Source organism: Somniosus microcephalus, chromosome 7, assembly GCF_052327205.1.
Source record: "Somniosus microcephalus isolate GS21.2 chromosome 7, FLI_Smic_1.0, whole genome shotgun sequence".
Lineage (NCBI taxonomy): Eukaryota > Metazoa > Chordata > Chondrichthyes > Squaliformes > Somniosidae > Somniosus > Somniosus microcephalus.
In genome coordinates, this window is record NC_140993.1 from 128,752,252 (window position 1) to 128,777,479 (window position 25,228).

At 43.3% G+C, this 25,228-nt stretch overlaps 1 protein-coding gene across 1 annotated transcript in view; it reads right to left on the bottom strand.

Annotated features, from left to right (window-relative positions):
* The window catches only part of atp6v1h (ATPase H+ transporting V1 subunit H), a 173,402-nt gene that overhangs the window by 140,309 nt on the left and 7,865 nt on the right, over positions 1–25,228 (bottom strand). The window contains exons 3-4 of the mRNA XM_085993957.1: positions 16,863–16,962; positions 14,693–14,782 (exon numbers count right to left, since the gene is read on the bottom strand). Of these exons, the coding sequence (XP_085850083.1) occupies positions 14,693–14,782; positions 16,863–16,962 (190 nt within the window). The remainder of the gene's footprint in view (positions 1–14,692; positions 14,783–16,862; positions 16,963–25,228) is intronic.

Consider the following 25,228-nt stretch of genomic DNA (forward strand, 5'->3'; position numbering starts at 1 on the left):
CCCTCGTCATAACTCGCACCAAGTCTCATTCACTCATCACCCCTGTGCTTGCTGACCTACATTGTTCCAGGTTAAGCAATGTCCCGATTTTAAAATTTGATCCTAGTTTTAAAATCCCTTCATGGAGCCCCCCCTCCCTTCCCCATCTCTGGAATCTCCTCCAGCCCCACAACCACACCACACCCCAAGATTTCTGTGCTCCTCCAATTCTGGTCTCGAGCATCCCCGATTTTAATCGCTCCACTGGCAGCCTTGCCTTCAGGTGCCCAGGCCCTAAGCTTCTTTGCCTCTCTACTTCTCTTTCCTCCTTTAAGCTGCTCCTTAAAATCTACCTCATCTGCCCTGATATCTCATATGGCTCTGTGCCAAATTTTGTTTGATAATGCTCCTGTGAAGCACCTTGGGACATTTTACTATGTTAAAAGAGCTTTACAAATAAATTGTTGTTGTAGTTGGCCTTATAAAGCAGCTTTTACCTTTATTGAATTTGCAAATGTAATACTGTGGGATGTGCACCAATATATTTGATCTTTTTCCAGCCAACTACCGAATAAGAGAGTCACAGGCAAGCATCATTATTGCAGCTGCGTGCAATGTCAGATTTTACCTGAAATATTTATTTATGACCACCACCATATATTGAAACTATCTTTGGAAAGCTCCTCCAGGGAGCCTTGTAAGTGCATTTTGTTTTGTGGGATTGATCACCAAGATCAGACAGAGAGAAGAGGGGTTGGAGACTGGAGTGATTAACATTAACATATAGGTAGCCGGTGGCCACTACTGAAGGGATGTCAAGTCCTCTGACCTATAACTTATCCAGATAGTGGAGAAGGCTCTGTTGAAGAGATCAAAATGAACTTTACATACAACACCACGAAGATGGTAGACACCATTAACCCAGAACACAAGTAATGCTGCATACAAAACCTAAATACCATTAATAAAAAGCCTGGCAGGATACCCTTCTTCTAGAAGTGGGCTTCTATGAACAACTGGTCTTGTGTAATGTATAACAGATTCCATCTACCTCAAATATGGCAGGGTCTGCGGATTCTGTCAACTCTTAATAAACTATTCTTACTAACCAACTTTCCAGATACAGGTTCATACGTAGTTCTAGTCTCGCAAAGGCTTCCCCTAGTGTGACACCCCAGGAGCGGATATCAGACCCAACAGCAGTATTTAGCACCCAATATTAAATCTTAAGTACTTCCTGTAGGTTTCTGTCATGCCAATCTTAAAATATGATTCCTTCAGCAACAGAACGCAAGGATGCACTAAGATTGAATTAGGACAGAATCTGTGCTGATAGAATTAAGAATTAGGAAGAAAGGTGGCACAACTTTCAATGTGCATTTCAAACCAACAAACGATGGATAAGATAGAGGCAGAGATCTGCAGATAGTTCAGAGGGATATGCAAGAACAACAGGGTAATAACACTGGGTGATTTTTAACTATCTCAAGAGAGACTGGAATAAAGGTAATGCATATGGTCAAAGAGGGGAATCACTTTTTAGAATGCATCCTGGATTGCTTCCTGGATCGTTATGTTTCTCATTCAGCAAGGAAACAAACATTGCTCGATTTAGTCCTGGAAATGAAGTGGGCAAATAGCTGGTGAGAATAGGGGAACAACTAGGAAATAGTAACAACATAATTGGATTCAATGGAAAAACAGAACAAGATAGATAATGAAGAGTCAAAGATAAAGGTGCTGGACTACAAAATGGCAAACTTCACTGAGAAATTAGATATGGCCTAAATTAACCAAGAAGGAATATTGGCAAACAGGATGACTGATCGACAGTGGGGAATCTTCAATAGGTGGATAGCATACAAAATCAAAATATACCAAACAAGGTAAAAAAAAGATGCGCCAAAAAATCTGGTTCACTGACTAAACAGATTAAAACTAAACAATTAAAACAGGGGCATGAGAGAAAGTTAGGGCTAACAATACTAAAGATAAAATCAGGAGGAATATAGAAAGTGCAGCAGGGTGTTGAAATGGAAGAGTAGAAGGGATAAGAGTGAATATATATAAGACTAGCAGATAATGGGCTGGATTTTGCTCTCAACGGTGAACGAACAGCATGAGCCGTGCATTACACTTACACACAGACTTTATGGGATTTTGCACTGGAATTTACTGTAATTAAAGAGCTAAATGGCACTGCGCCCTCTACAGGGGATTTTGGACCTGCGTGTTGGTATGAGGGAGACAACCTAGCCTAGCAACAGTCAAAAGGAAAAGGAAAAGGAAAAAGAATTACAGATCACCCTAGCAAAAGCCAGTGTTCAAGACTGAAGTAAGGACTTGGGATATTTATAGTAGTGCCATACTATAGACATCCCACTACAAAGTACTGCAACTTACGCGAAAGGTTGTTGATGTACGCATGTTGTAGAGAGATGTAAACTTGTGTGCGTAAGAATCAGCTGAAGGACACTGCAAAAAGCTTGTGTTAAGTTTTAGAAGAGAGAAACGTACAAGGAGGAGCGCATGCCTACGTTCAAATCTGCTGACAAAACGCCACTTGTAAATTATGTTATACACTGAAGAAATTATACTCTGCTTTTAGATTATTTTTTCTACTTCAGCACAAAAAACTAAGTGATTATAACCACAAGACTGAATTCATTACTACTCAACTGAACAACAGAAGATTGATTAAAATGACACTGCATGAACAGGTAAAGCAACTGTGTACAGGAAACTCTCGATTTACCAGCACCTAAATAAACGGAAATCTCTTAACCGGCAAAATTCAGGAGTAGGTTCAGGTAAGTTTTACTTCATATTAGTGGCAGTTGCTGGATCTGTGGCTGTGTAACTGGGGCTCCTACACTTGTTGCTAAGCAACAGGGACGCTTGGTCAGTGGCCAGAGTTCCTGCACATGTTGCTAAGCAACAGGGAAGCCTGGATTTGTTGCTGTGTACGGAGCTCTCGTACCTTTTAACTATACCTCTCTGTAATCCGGACTTTGATAAACCGGCACCACGCTGTTCCTGTCGGTGCCGGATAATAGAGTTTCCTGTATCTCCTTAACCAATCAGATTGAAAAATTGTTAATGAGTAGTGCTGAATCTGAACCAGGAAGTGTCAGTTAGAATATTTAATTCAATGTCAAATCAGTTATAAAGTGAAATAGAGGAAAGAAAAATAGGATTGAGAGATAAAAAGGAAAAAAAGTTTTTCATTATTAATTTTAAGTCTCCAACAATCATGAAAATCTGAAGGAATGAGGTGTCACACTTGTAAAAGTAAATTTTCAGTGCCAGAGAGGTTGTTTGGCAGTAATTAAGACTCACCACGCCATTAAAAATGTACTTACACTGGAATGGACAAGCCCTAACATTTTCTGGTGAGTTTAGTGGGTATATATATTACGCAAGTACAGCAAAACATGCCGTTCCATGTATTTCAATGCAGTCTCTCGGCAAGATAGCGGTATAGCGCAGTTTCCGGAGGAGCAGGGTAAGTTGGATAGCAACTTCCGGATTTCCGTGTTTAACTGCACATGTACGATCAGCCGGAAGTTGCTATCCAATTTACACTTTAGTAACGATGAGCGCCGTTAGCCTCACCATTATTTCGACAGCAGAATCTAGCCCCATATCAAAAGGAAATAGTAAAGGCTTTTATAAGTATATACTAAGAGTTTTTTTTTAAGTTAGCAAAGGTAGGACCGTGCAAGGATGGAGAGGAAAGTCCAGCTGTGGAGGATAAAGGGCAGAGATACGAAATATTATGTCTCAGTTCTTTTAAAACAAATGACAGTAGAAGGGATAGTGCAGTTTCATTAATTAGAAAAGGATATGGAATGCTAGATATAACTGTAGAAAAGAAATTAAGTTTGAAAAAAAATTAGAACAAGTGGATACGACACCAGTCATAATGGCACGTACCTAGGTTGTTGAAATAAATCAGGAGAGAAGACAGCAGTGGCTCTGAACACAACATTTGAATCACCTTAGATAGGCAAAGTTGTCAATGGAAAGAAGCCAACATAACATTTGTTCCAAGAAGGGAGAGAAGGATAATCTGGGTAACCTATAGACTAGTTAATCCAATGTGAGTTGTGGACAGATTGTTGGAATCCACAGAGAAGAATAGATTCTACAAGCATCCTCCACAAGGGTCTCAGAACAGCCAGGTGGGAATGTAAAGTGTGGAGGATACCTTTAATTATAAAGACTGAAGATGACTGTATGAGGTAGGTAATCTTCCTTCATTTCTGTTGATCCTCCCCCACACAATCTTGGAGACTGGAAAAGTAGCTACATTTTTTTTTTTTTTATTTATTTATTTTTTTTAAAATATATTTGTTCATGGGATGTGGATGTCGCTGGCAAGGCCAGCATTTATTGCCCATCCCTAGTTATCCTCAAGAAAGTGATGGTGAGCTGCCTTCAACTGCTGCAGTCTGTGTGGTGAGGGTACTCCCACAGTGCTAGTAGGGAGGGAGTTCCAGGATGTGGATCCAGCGACGATGAAGGAATGGTGATATACTTCCAAGTCAGTATGATGTGTGGCTTGGAGGGGAACTTGGAGGTGGTGGTGTTCCCATGCGCCAGCTGCCCTCGTCTTTCTAGATGGAAGAGGTTGCGGGTTTGGGAGGTGCTGCCGAAGAAGCCTTGGCGAGTTGCTGAAGTGCATCTTGTAGATGGTACACACTGCAGCCACGGTTCGCTGGTGGTGGAGGGAGTGAATGTTTAAGGTGGTGGATGGGGTGCCAATCAAGCTGGCTGCTTTGTCCTGGATAGTGTCAAGCTTCTTGAATGTTGTTGCAGCTGCACTCATCCAGGCGAGTGGAGAGTATTGCATCACAGTCCTTACTTGTGCCTTGTAGATGGTGGAAAGGCTTTGGGGAGTCAGGAGGAGACACTCGCTGCAGAATACCTAGCCTCTGACCTGCTCTTGTTGTCACAGTAGTTATGTGGTTAGTCCAGTTAAGTTTCTGGTCAATGGTGACCCCCCAGGATGTTGGTGGTGGGGGATTCGGTGATGGCAATGTCGTTGGAATGTCAAGGGACGGTATTTAGACTCTCACTTGTTGGAGATAGTTATTGCCTAGCACTGTGTGGCACGAATGTTACCTACCACTTATCAGCCCAAGCCTGAATGTCTTGTTGCATGCGGGCATTATCTGAAGTTGTAAATGGCACTGAACAAGCTGTGGTCATCAGCAAACATCCCCATTTCTGACCTTATGATGGAGGGAAGGTCATTGATGAAGCAGCTGAAGACGGTTGGGCCCAGGACACTGCCCTGAGGAGCTCCTGGGGCTGTGATGATTGACCTCCAACCACCACAACCATCTTCCTTTGTGCTAGGTATGACTCCAGCCAGTGGAGAGCTTTCTCCCCAATTCCCATTGACTTCAGTTTGACTTGGGCTCCATGATGCCACACTCGGTCAAATGTTGCCTTGATGTCAAGGGCAGTCACTCTCACCTCACCTCTGGAATTTAGCTCCTTTGTCCATGTTCGACCAAGGCTGTAATGAGGTCGGGAGCAGAGTGGTCTTGGTGGAATCCAAATTGGGCATCAGTGAGCAGGTTATTGGTGAGTAAGTGCCGCTTGATAACACTGTCAATGACACCTTCCATCACTTTGCTGATGAGAGAGAGTAGACTGATGGGGCGGTAATTGGCCGGATTTGTCCTGCTTTTTGCAGACAGGACATACCTGGGTAGTTTTCCACATTGTCAGGTAGATGCCAGTGTTGTAGCTGTACTGGTACTAGAAGTACGGCTAGATCTGGAGCACAATTCTTCAGCACAACAGCCGGGATGTTGTCGGGGCTCATAGACTTTGCCGTTTCCAGCGCGCTTAGCCATTTCTTGTTATCACATGGAGTGAATCGAATTGGCTAAAGATCGACTTCTGTGATGGTGGGGACCTCGGAGGAGGCAGATATGGATCATCCACTCGGCACTTCTGGCTGAAGACGGTTGCAAACCCTTCAGCCTTGTCTTTTGCACCCACGTGCTGGACTCCACCATCATGGAGGATGGGGATATTAATGGAGCCGCCTTCTCCCGTTAGTTGCTTAATGATCCACCACCATTCACGACTGAATGTGGCAGGACTGCAGAGCTTTGATCTGATCTGTTGATTGTGGGATCGCTTTGCCTTGTCTATAGCATGCTAAAAAGTGGAAGCAGCATGCATGTAGTTCTGTGTTGCAGCTTCCCCAGGTTGGCACCTAGGTACGCCTGGTGCTGCTCCTGGAATGCTTTTCTACACTCCTTATTGAACCAGGGTCGGTCCCCTGGGTTGATGGTAATGGTAGAGTGAGGGATATGCCAGGCAATGAGGTTACAGATTGTGGTGGAATACAATTCTGCTGCTGCTGATGGCCCACAGCACCTCATGGATGTCCAGTTTTGAGCTGCTAGATCGGTTCTGAATCTATCCCATTCAGCAATGTGGTAGTGCCACACAACACGATGGAGGGTGTCATCAGTGTGAAGACGGGACTTCGTCTCCACAATGACTGCGCGGTGGTCACTGCTACCAATACAGTCATGGACAGACGCATCTGCAATAGGTAAATTGGTGAGGACGAGGTCAAGTAGGTTTTTCCCCCTAGTGTTGGTTCTCTCATTACCTTTGGCAGGCCCAGTCTGGCAACTATGTCCTTCAGGGCTCGGCCAGCTCGATCAATAGTGGTGCTAGTGATGCTACCAAGCCACTCTTGGTGATGGACATTGAAGTCCCCCACCCAGAGTACATTCTGTGCCCTTGCTACTCTGTGCTTCTTCCAAGTGGTGTTCAACATGGAGGAGTACTGATTAATCAGCTGAGGGAGGGCAGTAGGTGGTAATCAACTGGTTTCCTTGCCTATGCTTGACCTGAAGCCATGAGCCATGGGGTTTGGAGTCAATGTTGAGGACTCCCAGGGAACTTCCTTCCCGACTGTATACCACTGTGCCGCCACCCCTGCTGGGTGAGACAGGGCATACCCAGGGATGGTGATAAGAGGAGTTTGGGACATTGGCTGAAAGGTATGATTCTGTGAGTATGACTATCAAGCTGTTGCTCGACTAGCCTGTGGGACAGCTCTCCCAATTTTGGTACAAGTCCCCAGATGTTGGTGAGGAGGACTTTGCAGGGTCGAGTCAGCTGCAGTGCCGTTGTTGTGTTTCATAGCTGTTGGTTACAACCGAGTGGCTTGCTAGGTCATTTTAGAGGGCAGATAAGAGTCAATCACATTGCTGTGGGTCTGGAGTCACATATAAGCCAGACCAGATAAGGATGGCAGATTTCCTTAGTGAACCAGATGGGTTTTTACGACAATCCGATAGTTTCATGGTTACTAGCTTTTTTATTCCAAATTTCTTTAATTAACTCGCGTCTCTGGATCATTAGTCCAAGCCGACTCGATTACTAGCCCAGTAAGATAACCACTATGCTACCTTTTCCCCTATAAGAGGGATGCCCCTGTGAGGCAGAGATCAGAGATGCCAGCTGCCAAGACAGATCTGTATCCTGGACTGTAATCTTCTCAATGATTTAATATCTGGAAAGGGATGAATTAGCAGTCACAGCATCGTTTTGGCAGAGGAACAGTGAACCCAGTGCGTCCTGTTTACTTAAGCCAAAATAAAAGGGGTTGCATTTGTGGTTCCACTCAAACTCCCTTCGTGTTGGACCACAGGGATAGGAATAGGACAAGACAAATCCAAAGATCAAAGTTTGAGATCTTTACAAGGTTCGAAGAAGAAAGCTTGAGCCCCAAGTACAGGAACTCCTGGAGTGGACAGATTTAAACTCTAGGTATTCTAGCATTTAAAACATGGAAAACTTTACCAGCTGTTCAAGGGGTTTGATGATGCAAGCCTCAACGAGGGAAGAGAAGGGTTCAACAGCATCATCCTACAATACGTGGCACTTGGGAGGAGGAGGGGGGGGGGGGTGGAAGGGCAAGGTGGACAGTACCAGAAAGTATACTCCTCCATGCCATAGTTGAGTGAGGACTTTGCCTTTCCTATTTAGTAGCCTTAGCATGAGTCCTTTGATACTAGTCATCTCATATGGCTGCTGACACCTATGGAACCAATAATGGCTGGAGCCAAATCTTCAGGAAAGGAAGAGGTGAGCAAAAACAAAGTTGTTGAAACGTCATTCATCCAAAAGCAATGGCTGGCGTGGTACCGAGCTGTATAGTCTTGGAAAGTACCAGGTTCCATCCCTGATCTGTATTGATCTCAAGCAAGAATTGAGGTCCTAAAAATGGCCTCACAGTTGCTAGGCCAGAAAATACATTCAAAAAAAGTGCCAGTCTTCCCATTCTCAATCTGTTCAAGCCACACCTTTAGTAATGTGACCAGTTGTGATCACTGTGACACAAGCGAGATATTCAAGCCCAGTTTATAGAAGAAAAACTGGAGACTGATCCCTGGCTTCAGAGGAAAGACTAGAGGAACATAAATTTTCCTGGCCTTAAAAAAAGGTGAGAGAGGCGATCTTAGAGGTAATGAAGATAGTTAATAGTAAAGGTCACTCTGGAAGATGACGTCAAATTAAACCATGAGAGTAAACCAAATTTTCAAACTAGTGAAAGACAAACTTAAGACAAATAGCAAAAAGTTCAGTGGAAAGATTGATTAACACATACAACATACATCTAGGTATGGTAGTTGTAATGTCCGTGTGTAATTGAGACACGGACTGCAGAAGTTGGTTATAACAGGTGTTTACTGAATGGAGACAAAACTGGAACTACTATACAGACTTACATACAGGGGTGGTCACTACTGGTACTGCAGTATACAGGGGCTGCAGAATATAGTTCCTTCTTCAAGGTACGTACACTACAATTCCTCCCCTTTTAGCTAAACAGTACATAACATTCGATTAATAATTAAATAACATATTTACAATTACAGTTGCTATATACATTAGCTGAAGTTAATCAATTATAAATTCAGTCTTTGAGGAGGCTTCCTGATTCTGTCCGGATAACGCCTCTTTGGGGTATCAGGTTCTTCTGGCAAAATTGATTCGGGATCAATGTCGTCGTTTGGTTCGTCTGCTTCCAATATCACCGATTCTGAGGTAGATGCAATTGGTACTTCGGTTTCATCACCAGGTGTATAGGATCGTGGTGTGGATTTGACGTTTTCCAGTGACTCTAGAATCTGGTCAGCATGGCGTCTTACAATGCTCTCTCCAACGTCCACAGTATACATTAGGGGTCCTTGCCGTGTGCAGATCGTTCCTGGCTGCCATTTCTCTGTGCGGTAGTCCCGGGCCAAAACTGGTTGACCTATCTTGAAACTCCTGGTTGGCTTTTAATTCATATTCTGAAACTGCCTGTTCTCCACATCTCTTCTGATGTTTGGCTTAACCAAATCCAAGCGCATCTTAGTCTTCGATTGAAGAACATCATGGCTGGAGTTTGGTTGGTAACCGCATGTGTCGCATTCCGGTAGGCAAACAAGAAGTTATCCACCTTGTGTTGTAGGGGTATGTCTTCATTACACATTGCCTTGATAGCCTTCTTGAATGTTTGAACGAACCTCTCAGCCAATCCATTGGTGGCTGGATGATATGGGGCGGATGTGTAATGCTTAACACCATTGTTCTTTAAGAACCTCCGGAACTCTTCAGACACAAACTGTGGTCCATTGTCGGAGCAAATCTGTTCAGGCAGCCCATTTCTGGCGAATATGGTTCGTAAGACTGAGATAGTTCTTTCTGTGGTGGTTGAGGACATTTTTATTACCTCTGGCCACTTTGAATGTGCATCCACCACAATTAAAAACATTGAGTCCATAAATGGACCAGCAAAATCAATGTGTACCCTTTGCCATGGAGATGAGGGCCACTCCCATGGATGTAGAGGGGCTTGTGGTGGGGTGTTTTGGACCTTCTGGCATCCTGTACAGCTCTTGGTCATCTCTTCGATTTCTCTATCGATTCCCGGCCACCACACAAACGCCCTGGCTAAGTTCTTCATTTTTACCCCTCCCAGATGACCCTCATGAAGCTCATTGAGCACTCTATCCTTCAATTTGGGTGGAATTACTACTCTGCATCCACACATCAAGGTTCCTCGGCACACTGACTGCTGTTCTCTTCTCGGCGAGAATGCTGGCAACAGTGGTTTGCCCTGTGCTGGCCATCCCTTCACCGTTAAATCATAGACCCTGGAGTGTGTCGGGTCATTTCGTGTTTCCTTTTCTATGTTTGCATTCGTCACAGGTAGACATTCGACTATGGTCGAGTGGAATATCTCCACAGGAGCCACTGCAGGTGCTTCTTCCACCGTCGGCAACGGTAGGCGCGACAATCCATCAGCATTCCAATGCTGTTTAGTTCCTTTGTACTCAATGTCATATTGGTGTGCCCCAAGGAAAAGGGACCACCTCTGTAGCCGTTGTGCTGTCATTATCGGGACGCCCTTCTTAGGGTTGAAAATGGAGACAAGAGGTTGATGATCAGTTAGTAGAGTAAATTTCTGTCCATGCAGGTAGTGATTGAACTTCTTCACCCCCCACACCAGGCTGAGGGCCTCTGTCAATCTGGGCGCAGTTACGCTCGGCTGCAGTTAACGAGCGTGACGCAAAAGCTATCGGCCTCTCTGAACCATCAAGGGATTTATGTGACAGTACCGCTCCAACGCCGTAGGGAGACGCATCACACGCCAGTCTTATCGGTAGTGATGAGTTGTAGTGAGCCAATACTTCTCTTGAAGTGATCAGGCCTTTACACTTCTGAAAGGCCCGCTTACATTCATCGCTCCATTTCCATGCTACTCCAGTTTGTAGCAGGGCGTTCAGTGGGTGCAGAATTGTGGACAAATTCGGCAAAAACTTATGGTAATAATTCACCAATCCGAGGAATGATCTCAGTTGCGACACATTTTCAGGCGCTGGAGCCTTAACTACCGCTTCAATTTTGTCAGGGGACTTATGTCACCCCTCTTCATCAATCACGTGGCCACAATACGATATTCGTTTCTTAAAAAACTCGCACTTGGGGCGATTGGCTCGTAGCCCATGTTCTCTTAGTCTAGTGAGCACCTGCTCTAGGTTGGCAAGGTGTTCACTGTCATTTTCACCTGTCACCTGTCACTAGGATGTCGTCCAAGTAACACTGAGTCCCCAGAATCCCTTGCAGGACTTGTTCCATCGCTCTTTGCCACATAGCCGGAGCTGATGCTACTCCGAATACCAGTCGATTATACTGGTAAAGACCTTTGTGAGTGTTTATCGTGAGATATTTCCTAGAGGATTCTTCAACCTCCATCTGCAAATATGCTTGCGCTAGGCCAATTTTTGTAAAACGTTTCCCTCCAGATAGCGAGGTGAAAATATCTTCTATCCTCACGAGAGGATATTGTACTGTGTGAAGGACTGGGTTCACCGTCACCTTGAAGTCCCCACAGATGCGAACCTTCCTTGGCTCCTCAGACTTATTGTTTAACGTTTTTTTCATGACAGGAACGATGGGTGTCACCCACTCGCTCCAGTCTACCTTAGATAACACGCCTGCATTCTCCAGATTCTCCAGCTCTGCCTCGACGGCTGGGCGAATTGCATACGGTACCGGTCTTGCTTTGAAAAACTTGGGAATTGCATTCTCTTCTATTTTTATCGAGGCGGTTACGCCTTTAAGAGTGCCCAGTCCTTGTTGAAATACCTCTTTAGCATTAACTAAGATTTTTGACAATCGTCCAGGTGTGACGTCGTCATCCTTTTTACCAGCCGCCGTCAGTGCCTGAATGGAGTGCCAGTCTAAACTTATCTTTCTGATCCATTCACGTCCCAATAACGGTGGTCCACCATCTTGCAGTATGTACAGATACAATTTCTGTATTTCCTTGCCGTTGTATTCGACAGGCACCCTTATTTTCCCTCTGGCGTATACTTTCTGCCCCGTATAAGTCTTCAAGACAATGGATGTGTCTTTCAAGGGTATGTGTGAGAATAGCCGCTCGTAGTCTCGTCGATTCATGATAGTCAGGGCTGATCCTGTATCCAATTCCATTTTGACTTGGGACCCTGCTATCGTGAGGGTGACCCAAATGGTTCGGTGATCCTCTTTTGCGATTACGTTGTGTAGTTTGAGACAGCTTAGTCTCTTGTTCCCAGATTCACTATCGCTCTTCTGGTCTTCGGAACTACTGTCCGTCATCTTTTGTACTTTTCCTTAGTAACCTTTTTGTTATCGTTAGTCTTCTTCCCAGACCTGCAAACTCGTGCAATGTGTCCCATCGTTCCGCATTGCCTGCATGTTTTGTCCTTGAACCAGCAGTCCTGCTGGTCATGGGTTGTTCTGCCGCAGCGATAACATTTTTCAAATCCCCGTGTCATTTCATGGGTGCCGTATTCCTGTGGCTTTTGCTGCATTTCTGCAGCTCCCCTTGCTGCTGCTTCGTACGATACTGCCACGCTGAAAGCCTTATCTAGCGTCAGCTCTTTCTCGGAGAGTAACCTCTTCTGGGTTCCTTCACTCAGGAGTCCACAGACAAATTTGTCCTGTAGGGTATCTGCCAGTCCTGCTCCGAACTGGCAGTGCTTTGATAGCTTGCGTAGTTCCGTAAGGTAATCAGCATTGCTCTCATCTTTATGCTGATTTCTCTTGTGGAATTTAAATCTTTCTGCTATCAGCAGCGGTGTAGGATTTAGGTGTTCCTGTAGGATATCAACAATTTCGTTAAAACTCTTCTCCATCGGTTTGACTGGAGTGATCAGGTTCCGCAATAGCCCGTACGTTCTTGCGCCCATTAAGTTTAGTAGTACCGATGCCTTTTTCTCATCGGCTACTTCATTTGCCTTGCAATATACTTCGACTCTTTCCACATACGTGGTCCAGTCTTCTATTTCATTATCGAAGGCAGTGATATTGCCAGTCTTTGGCATCTTGGAGATCTAAGATGGCGCCTCCCGCGCATTGCCTTCTTCCCCGATTGAACAAAATGGCGCCTCCCGCGCTTTTCCTTCTTCCCCGCTGGATTAAGATGGCGCCTCCCGCGCTCTGTCTTTTCCACTGCTGCCAACGCTGTTGCTGGCGTTTTTATGCCATGATGGCGACGCCCTATGGTCTTCGCGCGCTTCCCCCCCCCCGCGCTGCTGCCAACACCGCTCTCCGCGGTCCCCGTGGCAAACTGCAGCTCCTCGCGACTTTCTGCACTTCTAATTTCTTTTTCTTTTATTTTAATTACTGTTCCCGTCGTCAGAGCAGACCCTATGGGACACTTTCCTCCCTCTTCTCGGGTCTGTACGCTGCCCGGCTTCGTAGCACCGGCCGCGCCCGGTATGCTCCACCCGCTCTCTCTCTCTCTCTCTCTCTCCTCTTCCCAACGCTGCTCGGCCCCGTTGAAAAGCCACCCAATCGAGCTCTAGCCCGCCGCAGCCCAGGAAGGATCAGTGTACTACTTGCCACCAGCCCGATTAGCTGGAACACCATAGACTGGAGAACCAAGCCCAGCTCTCGACAGCCTCTCCTGCAAATCTTCGAATTCGATGAATCAGAGGGCAGTTGCCCACGGTCGACGCCCGTTTCTTCTGTTTGTTTTTTCTTTTTGGATTTCTTCCTTCTGGCTTCGACCTCTAATAACTTCACTTCAGGGATGGGGATCCCCGTGAGGTGCTGCAGAACTGTAGGTAAGTTTGGATCTGTTCGTCGCCAATGTAATGTCCGTGTGTAATTGAGACACGGACTGCAGAAGTTGGTTATAACAGGTGTTTACTGAATGGAGACAAAACTGGAACTACTATACAAAGTTACTACACAGGCTACTACAGGGGTGGTCACTACTGGTACTGCAGTATACAGGGGCTGCAGAATATAGTTCCTTCTTCAAGGTACATACACTACAGTAGTGGAAGTAAAGGCTATGGAATAATTTTAGAAACCATTGAATTCTGGGATGTGGGCTTACAGGATGGATAGATAAGCTGAGATAGACCAAAGGTTTTCCTTATCCTCGTGTACCTTGTGATTGACAAACAGCAATCCTCGCTAGAAAAGTGAACATATGTTGATGCCTGCTAAGGACAGGATCAGCTATGATGCCCTGTATGATGGAATAACTTGCCAACCTATTCTGTCTGAGATCACACATGAACTTTAGCAAAGTGCAAAGAGTTACCACTCTAATAGAATCATAAGTAAATTATGAGTCACTGACTTAAATGGAAGAAGGGAGAAAATTGAAAGAGGCAAGTTGAAATGGTTGAAATTGAGTATGAACAGAAATTGCATTAATCTGCAGAAAATATCCTGCCTTTTTTTTTTAAAAACATGAATAAATTTTTTAATTAGTTTACTCCAAGGAGATTTGGGCAAAAATATATTTCAATATAATAAAACTCAGACTAGTGTCATGGGGTAAATTTTCATTTTCAGTGTCCTTGCTCAGAGCTTCACATGCTGGGAACATATATCAGGAATTCAGACACACACCCTGGATTTCCCATCCATTAAAATTTCACTCCTGACTTACAAAGCTCTGTGCCTGGATTACTGAAGGCAAAAAAATTACCCCTTAGTTTTAACAAATGCTTAGTAAATGCTAAATATTCACTTTACATTCAAAGTCATTCCTCACCATATGCATTGCAATGCTGTCAAATTCATAACATTAGCATCCCTCGGAAACAAACATGTAATGCTCAAAATAAATGCTATGTTACACAATGAAAATATCCTACAATAGTAAACATACCTGCAGCATATCATCAATCATTGTCAGAATGTACTGCACAGTTTGCTCCTTGGAAATGTGGGCCATTAAATTCAGAAAGGTTTTGGCACACTAAAAAAAATAAATTCAGACTATTAAAGCATTTATTTATAACTTATATACATATAAAATTTCAAATGGTTTCAAAAAATTGTGAAAGTGGCACAATTAATTGTAAACCTTTGAAAATATACAATATACACATATATAATGACAGCATACTTGTACCTAAAACATTGATCAGTACACAATGATGAGTCATTGGGACTAACATTAATCACAAACCAAATCTGTTTGTTCAGTGATGAACGTAGGATTTCTTTCCAATATTGGGACCTACAGAAGAAAGCTATTTCTTGCAGTAAATAAAAGGATTACAGTACAAATGAAAATTTGAAACTCAGAAATGCCTTATTTTTTCCATTAGCAGACAGAATGCATATTAATGCTTTGAAATCTACAAAAGGTAGAGGTAAAACAGGAACATGGCATTTGTATGGACTACTTTTGCAGTGTGTGAAAGATGCCAAGAATGGCCCAGAAATTCAGGTCTCCACAGGTGAGTACGCACGGGGTACTCACCCGTAAGCCCGATGGAAGTGCCGGTTTTCTGCATGCATTGTGCATGCGCGGGAAACCGGCACTTCCGTTCCTCTGAAAGCAGAGGTTCAGAGGTCGAACGCGTGCGCGGGGGAGGATGCGTGTGCGCATTAAACTTAGGTGTTTTTTTTTTTATATACAGGTTTTCACGCGAGGGTAAGCCTCCAGGATTTAGAAATATAAAAAGCAGGCATAAGGCCTGCTTTTTACAAGGTAAGTGGTGAATTAATTAAAATTAAAACATTTTTTCCACAGGTTTATTATTTTTAAATACTTTAAAGCAAGGCAAGTTTATTTTTAGCCCCGTTAGAATATAAAATTATTTTTTTCAAAAATTTAAATTATTGTTTAAAATAGTTATTTCATGTAATTTATAGTTTATTTAAAAAATGTGATTTAAAAAAAAAAAATGGAAGGTTTAGTGCTATTTTGGGGCTGTAGTATTTATAAGTCTTGACAGCACTTCCTGTCAAAACTTATGAATGGAGCATTCGCTGCTCCGAATGGCTCCGCATGGCCCACGTGATCCCAGGGGACGCATCGAACTAACTGCGCCCCTGGGATACGCAAGCACAGCGCGCCGGCAGCTGGACCAGGCCCTGGATCGGAATTCTACGGGGCCCTACAGCTCAACGGCCAGCGCGCTAAGTAAGTGCAGATCGGGGGCTTGCACCCGCGGGAAGCCCCCGACCCGAATTTCTGGGCCAATATGTTATCCAAGGTGCCATAGTGAAAGTTGCCTTTTACATTTTTTACTTCTCCACTGTACATGTTCATCAAAATGTCAATTTCCCAGCACATGAAATAAAGTGGATATAATTTTCATACCAAAAATCCTAAACTGTCATGATTTTTAATACTAACTTAACTGCTGCATATTCAAACCAAGAATAGCTGCCTTTAATAATATTCTGTATATTTTAGAGATTTTTAAAATGAGCCATTCTTGCAATAGCTGAGAAAGTGTTACCGCAGCTATCAAAAAACAGCAATCTCCATCAATGCCTAAGCATTATACATTTTTGAATTACATAAACAAATGATCAAGTTTTCCAGATCACCTCAACCAAGATATCTCTGCAACATGCAAAAATCATACTTCAAATGCACACCAGATAAGCCTTTAGAAATAGTCTGGTAAATATAATAGCCTTGCATTTGGTAACACCAACAGCTTAATTACTTTGCCCCAGAAATGAGGGGTCAAAAATGTTCCTAGCCTTGAGAGTAAAGAAACACTAGATCCAGGATGGTAGTTTGAGAAGACAGAGAGGTTAAGAATTTGTTTCTTTTTGAGCAATGGTTTTGATGGACAGGGAAAGTCAGAGGAGAAAAGAATGCCCTTACGAGAAATGGAAAGTTCACTTTAGCACAGCAGAGAATATTCTTTGCTAACTTTAACTCATGCCATAATTGACCTTCCAGCATTAGAGGATGATACTGAGTTAAAACACAAAAAGATATTCCACTCACCAACATGGACATCATTTCCTTGCTAAGTACAAGCATTATTTAAAACAGAAAATAAATATACAATGATTCCAGATTTTACCTGGTGTCCTTCATTATCCAGTATCCGCTGTTTATCTTCTGAACGGGCAGCTTCAAACCTTTTAATGAACTCACAATCTTCACCTGAAATCATCTGCCCTCTGAGAAAAGAACACAAGTGTCAACAGACATTGTGTTCCAGAATGTTACATTAATATGCACAAAAGGATAAGCAGAGCTCTTGACTTTTTTTAGTAATGGTTAAATTTGTCCAAAGTATCTTTTACATTTACTTCAATGTTGTAAAACTCAAATGTAAATAGGCTAATGCAGAACAAAGACAATAACTGCACTATATAGATAGTATAGGGGGATGGTTACTATTGCCTGCCACAATCATACGTGCAGTAGCCCCTCAGAAATTATACAAATACTGCAGGCATGCAACTTCTTGGTTTGCTGAGAAAATTTACGGGGATCGTTCGATGCCTCAAAGAAATGTTTGCAGTGGAAGCCCGTTCCTAACCTTTAACCTTTTTCTTACACAACAACTATTTATATAGTGGTGTTAACGTCTTAAAACATCCCAAAGCACTTCACAGGAGTGTTAAAAGACAAAGTTTGACACCGAGCCAAAAAAGGAGAAATCAGAGCAGATGACGAAAGGCTTGGTCTAAGAGGTGGGTTTTAAGGAGTGTCTTAAAAGGAGGAAAGAGGTAGATGCGGAGAGATTTAGGGAGAGAATTTGTAGAGCTTAGGGTCTAGGCGGCTGAAAGCACGGCCAACAATGGTTGAGCGATTATAATCAGGGATGCTCAAGAGGCCAGAATTAGAGGAGCGCAGTTGTGGGGTTGGAAAAAATTAGAGATAGGGAGGGGCGAGGCCATGGAGGGATTTGATAAGATGAGAATTTTAAAATCGAGGTATTGCTTAACCGGGAGCCAATGTAGGTCAATAAGCACAGGGGTGATGGGTGAACGGGACTTGGTGCAAGTTAAGACACGGGCAGTTGAGTTTTGGATGACTTCAAGTTTAGGTAGGGTATAATGTGGGAGACCAGCCAGGACTGCGTTGGAATAGTGAAGTCTAGAGGTAACAAAGGCATGGATGAAGGTTTCAGCAGATGAGCTGAGGCAGGGGCGGAGATGGGAGATGTTAGAGGTGGAAATAGGTGGACTTAGCTATGGCACAAATGTGGTCGGAAGCTCATTTCAGGGTCAAATGACACCAAGGTTGCAAACAGTGTGGCTCAGCCTCAGACAGATGTTAGGGAGAGGGATGGAGTCAGTGGCTAGGGAACAGAGTTTGTGGCAGGGACTGAAGACAATGGCTTTGGTCTTCCCAATATTTAACTGAAGGAACTTTCTGCTCATCCACTACTGGATAACAAGTTAGACAGTGGAGGGGTCGGGAGAGGTGGTGGTGAGGTAGAGCTGGGTATCGTCAGCATACATGTGGAAACTGACGCTGTGTTTCCGGACGATGTTGTCAAGGGGCAGCATATAGATGAGAAATAGGAGGAGGAGGCCAAGGATAGATCCTTGGGGGACACCAGAGGTAACGATGTGGGAGCGGGAAGAGAAGCCATTGCAGGTGATTCTCTCGCTATGATTAAATAGGTAAGAATGGAACCAGGCAAGTGCAGTCACACTCAGCTGGACAACGGTGGAGAAGCGTTGGAGGAAGATGGAGTAGTCAACCATATCAAAGACTGAAGACAGGTCGAGAAAGACGAGGCATAGTTTACCTTTGTTACAGTCACGTAGGATGTCATTTGTGACTTTGATAAGAGCTGTTTTGGTACTGTGGCAGAGACGGAAATCTGATTGGATGGATTCAAACATGGAGTGCCAGGAAAGATGGGCATGGATTTGGGCTGTGTTGTGCTGATTAGGATGGCTTCTCAATTTGTTACTTGGTCCCTTTTTTTGCATTTGTTTATTTTTTTACCTTATTTTAAGCTTTGCCTGTTTTTCCATATTGTAACATTTCAGGGAGCTTTAAACTCATTTTAAGCACGGTTACGATTGCATTCATCTGGGAATTAGTCATGCCCCCCGGGATTTTGAGGATTAGAAGAGCTGCAGAGGGATGACCAGAGGGAGCTTCATCTACATCCAAGACAACCTGCAGGGACTGGCATCTGTCAAATATGTAGGTTCAGAGAGCACCACCAGAGCTACTTGGGAAGGCAAGAGGAGATGTGTCCTTGCCACCTAAGCATAATTAGGGAAGCCTAGCTTCAGGTCAGTTTTGTGCCCTTGTACAAAAAGTAGCACAGAATACAAGCAGATATGTAGTTTCAAGGTGCCGGAAACTCTCTTTACCGGCACCTAAATAACCAAAAATCTCTCTTAACCGGCAAAATTCAGGAGTAGGTTCAGGTAAGTTTTACTTCATATTAGTGGCTGTGTAACCGGGGTTCCTGCACCTGTTGCCATGCAACAGGGACACCTGGATCTGTGGCCGTGTACGGGGCTCTCGTACCTTAGTAAGTATACCTCTCTGTAATACAGACTTTGATCAACCGGCACCACGCCGGTCCCGGATAAAAAAGTTTCCTGTACTAGGTTGAAGCAGAACATGCACAGTGACTGACATGTTATCTTGGATGTTACCAAGTGGCAATGCATCACACAGCTAGGTTATGTTACGATGGCTTGTAAGGAGTCAGTATGGCAAGGCATTCAATTGTATGTTACATCTTGACTGTGTGCCCTGCTGACGTATAGGTATGCATGAAATGCAATGAAAGTGCTGTAAATTTGAGTGTGAATGCAGAACATATTAATAGGGAACATGCTGCAACATGCAATCTTGGGTCATCTACCGAGACATGATACTGAAGAGCAGTCAGATTCCTTAATTTCCCATCATCTTTTGCATCTGTTCCAGGTCCTACAGGTAGTATATACAGCATTGAGCCTGGTCACCAAATATGGCCAGGAATGATACACACCCATCCTCTGGACAGAAAGCCCTTGAGTGCCCAACAGGGAAAGCATCCTTGCACCCACCTTGTATAGCAGCACCTCCACTTGTCAGCCACAGAACAAGAATCAACTGCAGCACTATTCAGTCATTGTTCACAGACTTCATTTTGTGCTCCGCAAGGAGTTTCCTTTCACTTCATTCCCCTTTAGCCTTGGGAAAGCTTGCCAAAAAATTGACTGTGCTTTGCGCCTTTCTAAAAGTTCTAAGAATTTTTGCCACTCTATATGCCCACTTACCTTTAAATGACCATCTCACTTTAAATTCTCTGCATTAAACTAGCTACCTGTAAAGGCTAAAGCTGCAAAGCAGGCGGTGAATAATTATTTAAATTAGCTGGCTGCACAAAATTGCAGGCAGGTAATCACCCAGCTTTCTGAAGCAGCTAAACATTCAAGACTACATCTAAATTGCACTGCAAAAATCAGTCCTTGCATTGCTAGTGAATTTAATCTTTATCAGTAGCAGGAAAAACAATATTGTAAAAACCTGAGCCTTTCAAAATCCTTTTACATAGTTATTGAGGATACAGAATCTTTAAGATACTTAAGACACTGTTGATAGTGGTCTCTAACATTTGCAGTAAAAGCTTTAACCTGCCAAACGTCCAAGCTTCCCAATTTTCTAGCAGCAACCTTGAGTGGCTTATTAATAATTTTTGTTCAAGAAGCTTGGCTAGGTCTAAGGTATTACAGATAGTGGCGAGTGATAACAAGGTTATATAGGGATGGCAGTGCAGGTGATGTGCCGCAACTGCAGCATGTGGGAGTTTGTGGAGAACATCGCGATCCCAGAGGACCACTTCTGCAGTAATTGTCTGCATCTCAAAGAACTTCAGCTCAGAGTTGTTGAGCTGGAGTCCAAGGCACAGACATTGTGGGGAACCAGGGAGGCAGGGGGGGGGGGGGGGTTGTTACCTGGACACTTTGATCCAGGAGGCAGTCACACCACTTATGTTAGGTAGTGGTACAGGTATGGTTAGTGGTCAGGGATAGGGACCCTAGGTTTAAATCAGTTTGATCGAAGAGCCATTATAGAGATGTGGTTGCAAGGTGAACAAGGTTGGGAACTGAATATTCCAGGGTACTTGACATTTCAAAAAGACAGGCAGAATGGAAAAGGAGTGGGGTAGCCCTGATAATAAAGGATGACATAAGGACAATAGTGAGAAAAGATCTTGTCTCAGAAGATCAAGAAGTAGAATCAGTATGGGTGGAGAGGAGAAATACATGGGGCAGAAAACACTGATGCGAGTAGTTTATAGGCCCCCCTAACAGTAGCTATACCATTGGACAGAGCATTAATCAACAAATAATAGGAACTTGTAACAAAAGTAATGCAATAATTGTGGGGGACATCAATCTTCATATAGACTGGGCAAATCAAATTGGCAAAGGTAGTCTAGAGGACAAGTTCATGAAATGTATTCAAGACAGTTTCCTAGAACATTACATCATGAAACCAACCAGGGAACAGGCTATTTTAGATCTTGTATTGTGTAATGTGACAGGGTAAATTAGTAATTGCATAGTAAAGAATCATCTGGGGAAGAATGATCATATGATGAATTACACATTGGGTTTGAAAGTGAAATACTCAAGTCTGAAACTAGAGTCCTAAACTTAAATAAAACCAATTACATAGATACGAGGGGTGAGTTGGCTACGGTAGATTGGGAAATTAGATTTAAAGGTATGACAGTAGATAAGTAGTCACAAACATTTAAAGAAATATTCCAAAATTCTCAACGAATATACATTCCATTAAGAAATTAAAACTCCATGGGCAACACGGTGGCATAGTGGTTAGCACTGTTGCCTCACAGCGCCAGGGACCCGGGTTCGAATCCGGCCTCGGGAGACTGTCTGTGTGGAGTTTGCACATTCTCCCCGTGTTTGCGTGAGTTTCCTCCGGGTGCTCCGGTTTCCTCCCACAGTCCAAAGATGTGCGGGTTAGGTTGATTGGCTATGATAAATTGACCCTTAGTGTTAGGGGATTAAATACGTGGGGTTACGGGGATAGGGTGGGATATGTGTTAGTGTAGGGGTTACGGGGATCAGGTGGGATATGTGTCGGTGCAGGCTCGATGGGCCGAAATGGCCTCTATCTGCACTGTGGGGTTTCTGTGATTCTGTGAAAAGTGACCCATCTGTGGCTAACTAAAGAAGTTAAGGATAGTATTAGTTTAAAAGAAGAGGCTTATAATGTTGCGAAGAATAGTAGTAAGCTTGAGGATTGGGACAGCTTTAGAAACCAGCAAAGGGCGACCAAAAAATTAATTAAAAAAGGGAGAAAATAGAATGAGAGTAAACTAGCAAGAAATATAAAAACAGATTGGAAGAGCTTCTACAAGTATGTAAAAAGGAAGAGAGTAGCAAAAGTAAGCGTCGGTCTCTTAGAGGCAGAGACAGGAGAAATTATAATGCGGAATAAAGAAACGGCAGAGACTTTAAACAAATATTTTGTATCTCTTCACAGTAGAAAACACAAAAAGCATACCAAAGATAGTGCGGAACCAAGGGGCTAATGAGAGCGAGAAACTTAAAGTAATTAAGATCAGTAGAGAAAATGTACTCGAGAAACTAATGGGACTAAAAGCCGACAAATCATCTGAACCTGATGGCCTACATTCTCAGGCTCTAAAAAGAAGTAGCTGCAAAGATAGTGGATGCATTGGTTGTGATCTTCCAAAATTCCCTAGATTCTAGAATGGCCCCAGCGGACTGGAAGGTAGCAAATGTAGCAAAAGTCAGTTAGCATAACATCAGTTGTCAGGAAAATGCTGGAAGCCATTATTAAGGAAGTGGTAATAGGGCACTTAGAAAATCATATGATTCGGCAGAGTCAACATGGTTTTGTGAAAGGGAAATTATGTTTAACAAAATAGTTTTTTTAGGCTGTAACTAGCAGGGCAAATAATGGGGAACCAGTGGATGTAGCTCATTTAGATTTCCAAAAGGCATTGATAAGGTGCCACTTATAAGGTTGCTATGCTAGGTACGGACTCATGGGGTTGGGGGTAATATATTAGCATGGATGGATAGAGGATTGGTTAAAGGACAGAAAACAGAGTAGGAATAAACAGGTCATTTCAAGTTGGCAAACTGTAACTAGTAGGGACACAAGGATCAGTGTTAGGGCCTTAACTATTTACAATCTATATTAATGACTTAAATGAAGGCACCTAGTGTAATGTATCCAAGTTTGCTGACAATACAAAGCTAGGTGGGAAAGTAAGCTGTGAGGAGGACACAGAGCCAGCAAAGGGATATAGACAGGTTAAGTGAATGGGCAATAAGGTGGCAGATGGAGTATAATGTGGGGAAATGTGAGCTTATTCACTTTGTAGGAATAGAAAAATAGAATATTTTTTTAAATGGAGAGCAACTGTTAAATGTTGAGAGAGATTTAGGTGTCCTTGTACAGGAAACAGAGTTAGCACGCAGGTACAGCAAGCAATTAGAAAGGCAAATGGCATGTTGGCCTTTATTGCAAGGGGGTTGGAGCACAACAGTAAGGAAGTCTTGCTACAATTGTACTGGGCTTTAGTGAAACTACATGTGGAGTACCATGCACAATTTTGGTCTCCCTATTTGAGGAAGGACATACTTGCCTTAGAGGCGTTGCAACAAAGGTTCGCTAGATTGATTCCTGGGATGAGAGGGTTGTCCTATGAGGAGAGATTGAGCCTATACTCTCTGGAGTTTAGAACAAAGAGGTGTTCTCATTGAAATATGTAAGATTTTGAGGGGGACTGACGGGGTAAATGCGGAGAGGTTGTTTCCCCTGGCTGGAGAGTCTAGAACTGGGGGGCACAGTCTCAGGATAAGCGGTTAGCCATTTAAGACTGAGATGAGGAGGAATTTCTTCACGTAGAGGGTTGTGAATCTTTGGAATTCTCTACCCCAAAGGGCTGTAGATGCTGAATCGTTGAGTATATTCAAGGCGGAGATAGATATTTGGACTCTAGGGGAATCAAGGGATATGGAGATCAGGTAGGAAAGTGGTGTTGAGGTAGATGAACAGCCATAATCTTATTGAATGGTGGAGCAGGCTCGAGGGGTGGTATGGCCTACTCTTGCTCCTAATTCTTAGGTTCATACTGTTTCTGGCAAAAATGACATCAGCGCAGTCCGACAGAGAATCTTGAATGAGTCCCACCCAATTGTTGATGTACTTAATTTGAAGGTATAATCCAAACGAACGCTGACTAGTTACTAGACACGTTACTGATAGCTATGCCACTTAAAGCCTCAGAAGTAATTGGCACTGAAAGCAGGAAACATTGTACCGGGACTTCTCCAATAGCATAGGCCTGAGCACATAACCCAACATCCCTCAGTGTGGAAGAAGCCACCTTCAGGAGTTGTAGCAATGATGGCCAATTCAGAAACTAACCACAAAGAAGATTAAGTCAGGCAGGCCATCTGAATAGTCTGGTTTCTGGGACTACAAAGATGTTTGTCACTATCAGATTATGGTAAAATGGTCCAACAGGAAGAAGACCCGTCTTAGAAATGTCCAAAGCTCAGCACTGATGCTGCTTTAATTCTAACTATTATTCTCCAAAAATGGTGAGAAATCTAGAACCCTAGGATTGTGGAAAGAGCTGCTATATGGTGCTTGATCAGTCTCTTGCAGAAGAGCTCTGAAATTGATAAACATACAAATGCTGCAGTCACGTCAGCAAAAAAACAAGTTTACTTTGCAAACACATTGGGGCTAGTAATAACTGGCATCAGTAACTCTTATCTCTAAAAGCTGACTAGAAACTTTCTATGCATGATCAAATGTCACTGTGAAAGTGGGTATTGTTCAGATCAACTGTAATCAATTAGTCTTCTGGGGAAACTGCCTGTGACACAAACAGCATTCGATAAAGTACCACAAGATTATTATTGCTAAACATTAGATCATTTTGATTATAAAACAGCTATTAAATTGGATAGGTAGCTGGTTAAAATCGCAAATGTAAAGGGTTGTGTAATGAAATCTGTTTGTCTTGATCCTGTATTCGTTTTGCACTCATGTATATTACCCTCCCCCACTGTGTATAGTTTCACTTCCTCTTTCCCGACTAACCTGGGAGGTTCCAGGTCTTGGCTCTGCCCGACTTCTCTTACATAAAGATCCTAGGATCTGTATGACTCATTCCTGTGAACCAGTCGGCGTGTTGAGATGTTAGCTCTGATCTTAGTGATTAAAAGCCAACTTGTTTAAGTCTATAACTTCTAGTTTTGTGGTTATTGAAGGCCCATCAGGTTGTATTAATGGGAATGGATCTAATTGGGGGCCTTGTGAATGGACCATTAATGTTAATTGTCTTTGTTAATGAGGACAGCTAGAAGCTCAAGTGGAACCACTCTCATATTAGCTGACAACGTAAAATGCAGACAGTGGTTACTAATTCAGATTAAATAAATACGTTGCAGGCAC